Genomic DNA, 10,284 nt, shown 5'->3' with positions numbered 1-10,284 from the left:
AACATCACACACACACACACACACACACACGAAGATGCTTTCAGTTTTGTACCCGGCGAGGTGTCATACAGATTTTAACTGTGTAATGGTCGCCATCGGCTATCTTAAAGGGCTGCTCTGTAACTCTAGTCATTTCTTCGCTGACTTCTCACTTTTGTTGTTGCATTTCTCTCCACGGAGCTCCCCCTACAGCTTTGGGGTGCATACTTCACAACCGCCTCTTTGGTCTTTTCCCTGGCTCTCCCATCTAAAAAATGAAGCCATCTCATAGCTAACCAGCATGGCTAACTGTTGCTTGAAGGGGACGTGTGTATGTCCAAAGAATTTTAAGCATTTCGTGTTTCTCGCTTGTTCTCGCTTCTCACGGGACTGACTTGCAGATTTAGACACTGCCAGGACGCTAGTGCAGATCTTGTTAGGCTAGTTTTCGGCTAGGACACAGTAGAGGGAGCAGGGAAAGCCGTCATTCTCACCACAACAGGTCATTTTACCATCACAATGATTTCTAAACTGTGTTATTACGTAAGTTGAAAATGTTGCATAGTTCTCCTATAACAGCAGCAACTCCCATCAACGTTAGCAGTTTCGCGTTGTGACTCGCTAGTAGTCGCTCTATCAAATCCAAGAGCGCGCAGAAAAAGCGGGAAGTTAGACTAGCCAGCCAAGATGCAAAGATTGAAGAAATTAGTTCTTCTATCCACCGAATTCATTGGATATAGGAGGAACAGGATGAGATTCTGAGAATGCAGTGAGAGAAGGAAAGGTAACCTAACATGCCTTTTAGCCCAGTTGACATATTGGCTGCAATATGTAAAAATATAGCTGTAGCGAACCGGCACAAAAGTAGCCTCCCGTAATACTCCCATTTTATTCAAAGGTAGAACGCTACTGACAACTCCAGGCTTCTACGCATGCTTGTTTGTTTACACCGAATACAAGCTTTAGTGCAAAACGAAAGTAGGCCTAACGTTTGCCTACTGCCCCCATCAATGCAGATATTTCAAATAAAAAAACTAAAAGTATAAAACATATATCCTTGATTAGGCTATGTTGGGTTTTGTGGAAGAGAAAATGGACTGTTTTAGTAGTATTATTAGGCAGTATGCAGTCAGATAGGTCACCATGGGCATATTTGGTTTAGCTATTCACAAATAAATAAATTAGCCTACATTTGGCAGATACTTGATATACAGGCTAAATGCAAATATGGCAATGTATTATATTATTTTACATGAACAAAATGTAGGAAAATAGAACAGACTGAAAATAAAGTAGGCACTGATCTTTAAAATCCTTCCTGTAGCCTAAATGTTGTCAGTCATTCTTAATATTCGCAATTGGTGCACTGGCATGTTTAACTGTTAGCTGCAGTATAATGTTAGATTATGTGTAAGTTAAGTACAGAACTGACTGTGCGCCCAAATTTTTGTCTGTGCTCCTAAATTGTTTAACTTGGGCGCACAAGTGCTCCTGAAAAAAAATGTTAGTGTAGAGCCCTGTATTAGTTCGGATTTGTTTTATATGCGACACACTTTTGTCACGATTTGCCCTCCTGTCCACACTAGACCATCATATCCGAGTCCCCGGAGTGGGCGGCCTATTGCAGAGTGGACGGTCTATTGCGGACAGTGGACAGCCTATTACGGACGCTCTATTGCGGACAGTGGACAGCCTATTGCGGACGCTCTATTGCGGAGAGTGGATGGCCTATTACGGACGCTCTATTGCGGAGAGTGGACAGCCTATTGCGGACGCTCTATTGCGGAGAGTGGATGGCCTATTGCGGACGCTCTATTGCGGAGAGTGGATGGCCTATTACGGACGCTCTATTGCGGAGAGTGGACAGCCTATTGCGGACGCTCTATTGCGGAGAGTGGATGGGAGAGTGGATGGCCTATTGCGGACGCTCTATTGTGGAGAGTGGATGGCCTATTGCGGAGAGTGGATGCTCTATTGCGGAGAGTGGATGGCCTATTACGGACGCTCTATTGTGGAGTGTGGATGGTCTATTGCGGAGTGGACGGCCTATTGCGGAACCATCTGAAAAGAGATGTTGCCTTCCCTGATTCACTTGCCAATGGCCATGTGCTGCTTTTTGAATAGTAAACATATTCATTTGATGAGTACAATGAAATAAACCCCTCGTGATCAATAGAAGCACTGTGTTCTATAATGTCCATCACATGAGCTAGGCTATTTTGTTTGTTTGTTCGCTCATGTGAAAGCAGCAACCGCACTCTGTTTCGGAACAAAACAAACGGACTGAGACCGCTTGGAGGAGATGGTCTCGACTCGTTTCCAATGGAACTCTAGAGCGGTTTGTTTGCAGTGAGAAAGCAATCGGCCCGGTGAAGCAGAACAACTCGCAAGACATTTCTGTAGCTATGTAGGCCATGAAAGCACCATTAGCCTTAGCTTAGGACCAGTGACTCACCTGGGCAGGAGGAGAGTGAGCCTGACCACTGGACTCTGGATGGAGAAACAGGAGACACAGAGATGGTCAGTTTGGATTGTTTGCTTTAAACACATAATAAGACATCCTTAAATCTCTAAACACACAATATGGAGATCCTTAAATCTCTAAACACACAATATGGAGATCCTTAAATCTCTAAACACACAATAAGACATCCTTAAATCTCTAAACACACAATATGGATGTAACGGGTAGATCAAGTGTACTACATGTCCCAAGATCCCTGCCTATGCTCCGCCTTCACCTGACTGCGAGGCTTACCTGACGTAGGGCATTCGTCTTTTTAAATTAATGACCCCGCGAAAGCTCACCTGTGCTGTCTTGCTGGGAGAATTGTTTGGTGTCGGCGTTTGGTGTCTGCTTTCTCGTTGCTGTCCCTCCGAACTCATCTGCTGTACCATTTGTGTCGTTTCAGTCAACGCGTCTTATGTGTTACTTATTTTATCAGTATAAACAGACATTCACACTGGCGGGATGTTAATCCTGGTAATCACAACCAGTATTGCTTTACCTCTGTCGTGGTGACTGATTCAGTGACGCATAGCTTTATTCCACGTTGTATTTTGTTGCAGCTCAACCGTGTGTTTTTGCGACTAGCGACTGCGGTTGTGCCGGTAGCGCACCTCATCTCTGTAGCCTACAGCCTGGTTGTCTTACTGTGGTGATCCTAAGTTCCCGAACCTGGTAGGCATTCGTTTAGAATGTATTGTTGGTTGCCTACCCTTGCCTAGTCACCCCAGATGCTCACTATATTCACTGAATAGTTTTACTGCTTGTATGATTGTATGTCACTTGTGATCCTTAAATCTCTAAAAAGACAATATGGAGATCCTTAAATCTCTAAACACACAATATGGAGATCTTTAAATCTCTAAACACACAATATGGAGATCCTTAAATCTCTGAAGTTAACAGGAGCTCAACACACTATGAGAATCCAGCTGGCATCTGAACAGGAGCACTTCAGGTAAATATTGTATTTATTCGGTGTTTCAGGTAAATATTGTATTTATTCAGTGTTTCAGATGAATATTGTATTTATTTCCTGTTTCAGATGAATATTGTATTTATTTCCTGTTTCAGATGTCATTGTGCCCCAACAGACGGACTTATGCACTACGCTGGGCAACAAGTGGAAATGATATATGGTTATCTGTCCTTGCTCATGATATCTAAATGGACTTCTGCTAAACACATTTAAATGGTCAAGTCTACAGTAAAGTCACTTTAAATGCTATCTGACTAATTACAAGACATAAACGCACCACACACACACACACACACACACACACACACACATACAAGCAAGCCTTTATCAAGGTTTTGAACATAAGATATTAATATCTGACGCACCCGTGTTCTGTCTGAGTCCACCTCTGTGTTTGGTCAAGATCAGGATGAACAGCACCACATTGAGAACAGCGCTGAGAACCCCCAGGACTAGAACCACGGTTCCACACACCCCACTGCAGAACCGTCCCGCAGGAAGAGAACCTGCTAATGCAAGTGCAGACAGATTACAGGACTCGTCACAGGCTGCTCATGAAATATGTGATGCGTGGCTTTTATATACAAATGCAATATCATAACATAAATCAAAAATGTGTGATATTTTAAAAATCTGATATAATAATGTGTGATATTTTAAAAATCTGATCTAGTAATGTGTGATATTTAGTAATGTGCAATATTTTAATCTGATCTAGTAATGTGTGATATTTAAAAATATGATCTAGTAATGTGTGAAATTTTAAAAATATGATCTAGTAATGTGCGATATTTTAATCTGATCTAGTAATGTGTGATATTTAAAAATCTGATCTAGCAATGTGTGATACTTTAGCAAATGTGAACTACAGCAGGCCATCACGTTCGTGCCTCTTCAACAGCCTCTTTTTGTCTTGTATTTGTTTTACGTACACACACATACACACACACACACACACCCAAACACACACCCAAACACACACATGGACACATACACACACACACTCACAGACACACACACACACACACGGACACATACTGTACTGTACACGCGGACACACACACACACAGATGCAAATCTTTCATCTCTTTATCCAACTCATTATGTTTTCAAGCACTTCTCTTAGATCTAAAAGCTCTTGAAGGAGAAATGATTCAAGCTTTATGCTCAACACTGCCTCTCCTTTTTAATAAAGCAACGTTGCATCTATTGTGAATCAGCAGAAAGCCCGCACACACACACACACACACACACACAGACTCACATACACACACGCACACACACAGACTCACATACACACACACACACACAGACTAACATACCTTCCTCCTTTACTTTCTCTGTAGGTTCAGCGTCAGTCTGATCTACAGATGCAGAAAGACAATAACAGGAATCAAAACGATGTTTCCAACTACTCACACGCACACACACATGAATGCACTCACATATGCATGCAGTCACACACACACACACATGAATCTACTCACACATGCATGCAGTCACACACACACACACACACACATGAATGCCCACACACATGCATGCAGTCACACACACACATGAATGCACAAACACATGCATGCAGTCACACACACACATGAATGCACAAACACATGCATGCAGTCGCACACACACACACACACACATACATACATACACACACACACACACACACACACACCACACACACACTCAAACACACACACACACACACACACACAGTGTAAGAAAGGTAATGGTTACCTGTGATGGTTAAGTAGGTGGCATTGTGATAGACCATGTGGTCCCCAGGCTGCATCCCACAGTAGTAAAGTCCAGAGTCAGACACACTCACATCTCTGATCTGTAACGTGCAGATGCTGTTGGCCACTACAGTCCATGTGAAGCGTTTGCTGCTGAATCCATTGTGGTAATTTGCGTTGCTTGCCTCATTCTTCTGGTAGTCATAGAAAGTTGTGAGGATGGACACTGGAGTGGACTGGTCGGTCTGTCTCAGCCAGGTGACTGAGGTGAATCCCGTCTCCTTTACGCCAAATGAACAGTTCATCTGGACCGACTGACCCTCACGCACCACCACTGAGGTGGACATGGACATGGAGAACACAGCCAGCAGCACACCTAACACACACACGCAGGCATATACGCACGCACGCACGCACACACACACACACACACACACACACACACACACACACACACACACACGCAGGCATATACGCACGCACGCACGCACACAGAAGTGTGTTCTGATTGTCCCAGAAGTACACAGCGAGTACAATGTGGCTGCACATGGTATTCTGAAGGCTTCCTTTACTGAGCACACACACACTACACACACATTACACACACACTACACACACACATTACGACCACAGCTCCTCAGTACCCATGTGGTATTACATCACACAGTCTGGACACAGTCTAAGCCACTAGCAACTTATTTATCCCTGATTACTAAGTAGGCTACTCACCCATCACAGTCTAAGGCACTAGCAACTTATTTATCCCTGATTACTAAGTAGGCTACTCACCCATCACAGTCTAAGCCACTAGCAACTTATTTATCCCTGATTACTAAGTAGGCTACTCACCCATCACAGTCTAAGGCACTAGCAACTTATTTATCCCTGATTACTAAGTAGGCTACTCACCCATCACAGTCTAAGCCACTAGCAACTTATTTATCCCTGATTACTAAGTAGGCTACTCACCCATCACAGTCTAAGGCACTAGCAACTTATTTATCCCTGATTACTAAGTAGGCTACTCACCCATCACAGTCTAAGCCACTAGCAACTTATTTATCCCTGATTACTAAGTAGGCTACTCACCCATCACAGTCTAAGCCACTAGCAACTTATTTATCCCTGATTACTAAGTAGGCTACTCACCCATCACAGTCTAAGGCACTAGCAACTTATTTATCCCTGAATACTAAGTAGGCTACTGTACTCACCCATCATGTAGAGAAGCTGGCCAGATAAAGATTCCTCCACCATCGCGTGTGTTAAGTGTGTGTGTGTGTGGAGGGAGTGAATAGGTCTAATGTGCACTGACGGAGTGACTTTAGTGGAAAGGGGGTGTGTATGTGTGTGTGTGTGTGTGAGAGCGTAGAGTGGTCTGTTGAAGTGTGTGTGTGTGTGTGTGAGAGCGTAGAGTGGTCTGTTGAAGTGTGTGTGTGTGTGTGTGTGTGTGAGAGAGAGCGTAGAGTGGTCTGTTGAACTCTGCAGCAGTGGCTTTAATGGAATGAGGTTGTGATGGTGGGTCTGACTTGATGATAACGAAAAGAGGGCGTGATGATTACAAACGTCCACCCACTCTGTCTGTGTCCACCACACATGCGCACATACATATGGCCAACGCAATACTAACCACCAGTGCCCAGGAATGAAAAAGTTGTCATGATAATGAAATGCCAGTGGTCTGGGCTAGAGATGCCACTGGTGACCATTACAACTAAACAACTCCCATGGTGACCATAACAACCAAACCACTCCACCATAACAACCCTGAAGACCATAACAACCAAACCACTCCGCCATAACAACCCTGATGACCATAACAACGAAACCACTCCACCATAACAACCCTGATTACCATAACAACCAAACCACTCCGCCATAACAACCCTGATGACCATAACAACGAAACATTACACTGGTGATCATAACAACTAAACCACTGATACATGAAAGAAACCAGCTGCAAGTTTAGGAAACAAGCTTCCGGTCACTATGATAGCTGTAGCTAACTGGCTGAAGCTAACCAGGGCTAGGGGGCAGAGTTGTGTAAAGTTGTGTTTCAGATAGAGTAATCTGGTTAATGTCTTAGTATAGTTCAGTTCACTCAACTGCACCTCATCTATCCATCTTACTCATGACTCTACTTCCGCCCATTCTGTGTACAGGAGAACTTAGTGCAGTCTCACTCAACACAGCTTCATCCATTCTGTGTACAGGAGAACTTAGTGCAGTCTCACTCAACACAGGAGAACTTAGTGCAGTCTCACTCAACACAGCTTCATCCATTCTGTGTACAGGAGAACTTAGTGCAGTCTCACTAAACACAGCTTCATCCATTCTGTGTACAGGAGAACTTAGTGCAGTCTCACTAAACACAGCTTCATCCATTCTGTGTACAGGAGAACTTAGTGCAGTCTCACTCAACACAGGAGAACTTAGTGCAGTCTCACTCAACACAGGAGAACTTAGTGCAGTCTCACTCAACACAGCTTCATCCATTCTGTGTACAGGAGAACTTAGTGCAGTCTCACTCAACACAGCTTCAGTCAGAAATAATACTAATGGATTTCTGAATGCTTAGGTGTCATGGCAACGCCCATTGTTGGCTCAAGAATATCGTGGGTAACATAAGAAACTAACGCACATCTCACGCACACCTACTGTTCAAGCTGTAGTGTGATGTGGTGTGTGGACCTTCGTAAACCAGCAACTGCAAGGGTCATTTCAGTGCATCTGTGTGAAGTGTGTGTGTATCTGTGTGAAGTGCCTGTGTGAAGTGTGTGTTTGTGTGTGTGCTTTTGTTTGGGTTTATATGCAGTGGAAAAGTACTGTGGTCTCTGTTTTGGTCTTTAAACTCTCTCACCACCATACACCCACACACACACACACACACACACACACACACTTAGAGCTGCAGGACAGGAAGCCAATATCCAGACAGCACATGTGACCTTAATGTCCCTGCATAGGGCTTCTTTAATGTCCCTGCATAGGGCTTCTTTAATGTCCCTTGTTTTTCTCATGCTGTGTCCACATGATGTGGTGTGTCCAAATCATGACATCATCAGAGGTGTTTATTCGTGTAAAGTTGTTAAGATTCAGAGCTCCAAAGCAGCTGCAACTTGTATGTTGTGGGAGACCATAGAATCACTGTTATCATGTCCTCATCATGTATGTTGGTGACCATAGAGTCACTGTTATCATATCCTCATCATGTGTGTGGGAGACCATAGAGTCACTGTTATCATGTCCTCATCATGTATGTTGGTGACCATAGAGTCACTGTCATGTCCTCATCATGTATGTTGTGGGACACCATAGAGTCACTGTCATGTCCTCATCATGTATGTTGTGGGACCATAGAATCACTGTCATGTCCTCATCATGTATGTTGTGGGACACCATAGAGTCACTGTCATGTCCTCATCATGTATGTTGTGGGACACCATACAGTCACTGTCATGTCCTCATCATGTATGTTGGAGACCATAGAATCACTGTCATGTCCTCATCATGTATGTTGTGGGACACCATAGAGTCACTGTCATGTCCTCATCATGTATGTTGGAGACCATAGAATCACTGTCATGTCCTCATCATGTATGTTGTGGGAGACCATAGAGTCACTGTCATGTCCTCATCATGTATGTTGTGGGACACCATAGAGTCACTGTCATGTCCTCATCATGTATGTTGGAGACCATAGAATCACTGTCATATCCTCATCATGTATGTTGTGGGACACCATAGAGTCACTGTCATATCCTCATCATGTATGTTGGAGACCATAGAATCACTGTCATATCCTCATCATGTCACGATCCAGCCCGGCCCCTCTCGGTCGTGATCCGTGTTTTGCTCTTGGCTGCTTTGCTCGGTCTGCCTTCGTTTGTCCTATGCCATGCCCTGAAGTCCGTTCCATATTTTCCTCTTGCCCACCTGTACACCTGTCCCTGGTTGCCTGATTGACTGCTGCATTTAAACAGGCTCACTCAGCTTCTAGCTTGCCGAGTTATCACGCTGGCCATATGGCCACGCTGGCACTTGTATTGTTCGATTTTCCTGGTTAGCGATCTCTGGACTGTCTTTGGATTTGATTCTGCCTGATGTTTTGTGGACTTTCTGACCAGGAGGATTACAGACTTTCACTGGAACTTTTTGTGTTACCTTTTCGTGAGTAGCGAGGCTACATTTACTTTGTGAATAGACTGTTGCTGATTTCACAAACTCTGGTCTACAAGACAACTGACTGTGTGTGTTGGGCCTGTTATTAAAGATACCGAAACGCAATTCCTGTCTCTGTGTCCACATCTGGGTTCATAATGGTCTTGCTTGTGACACATCATGTATGTTGGAGACCATAGAATCACTGTCATGTCCTCATCATGTATGTTGTGGGACACCATAGAGTCACTGTCATGTCCTCATCTTGTTTTTAGAAAGCCCCACACACTGATAAGAGATGGGTCTATAGCTCCACCACCATCTACCCTCTATAGCGCCCCCAACAGGCCATAGGAGGACTTGTGTTTCTGATGTCTAGCTGATACATGAGTCACCATCTAACACCTAATTCATGTGATGGGGGAGCAGGCACAGGTAGTGGAGGAGCAGAGAGAGAGAGAGAGAGAGAGAGAGAGAGAGAGAGAGATTTCTCCACACACCAATTAAAGCACAGTATATTTTAATGGTAAACTGGTACAAGGTACAAAAGTTTAAAGTAGTAAACCAAACTACACTAATTTAATACTAACAATGTGTAATAGTAAAATCATCAGCGTCAGTGCACACGTATGATGTAGTTTGAGTCTTTATCTTGCAGCAAAGTAAAACACGCGTGACTCTGTGTCCTCTCTGTGGAAGGTCCGCCTCCTCTCCTCCCTCTCAGCCAATCCCAGAGCTGAATATCTCAGCACGCCGGACTCCTGAAACACAGCAAACACAGGGGACTGATGCTGTTACTAAGAGACAACAGGATGCTGTGACTAAGAGACAAGAGAGGATGCTGTTACTAAGAAATAAGAGAGGATGCTGTTACTAAGAGATGAGAGAGGATGCTGTTACTAAGGGACAAGGGA

General features: G+C 44.0%; 1 protein-coding gene across 2 annotated transcripts in view; it reads right to left on the bottom strand.

Annotated features, from left to right (window-relative positions):
• LOC121689815 (sialic acid-binding Ig-like lectin 12) overlaps window positions 1-6,632 on the bottom strand; it is a 28,876-nt gene extending 22,244 nt beyond the window's left edge. The window contains exons 1-2 of one of the 2 annotated variants that reach the window (XM_042070034.1): window positions 6,421-6,632; window positions 5,208-5,582 (exon numbers count right to left, since the gene is read on the bottom strand). In XM_042070034.1, the coding sequence (XP_041925968.1) occupies window positions 5,208-5,582; window positions 6,421-6,463 (418 nt within the window). In that variant the 5' untranslated portion in view covers window positions 6,464-6,632. The remainder of the gene's footprint in view (window positions 1-5,207; window positions 5,583-6,420) is intronic. The other variant, XM_042070035.1, reaches the window with a different exon arrangement.
• Window positions 6,633-10,284: the final 3,652 nt, after the last annotated feature.

This window comes from Alosa sapidissima, chromosome 18 (assembly GCF_018492685.1).
Source record: "Alosa sapidissima isolate fAloSap1 chromosome 18, fAloSap1.pri, whole genome shotgun sequence".
In the NCBI taxonomy this organism is placed as follows: Eukaryota; Metazoa; Chordata; class Actinopteri; order Clupeiformes; family Clupeidae; genus Alosa; species Alosa sapidissima.
Note: the sequence above shows the minus strand (reverse complement) of the source record. Positions and strands in the feature narration are given on the sequence as shown.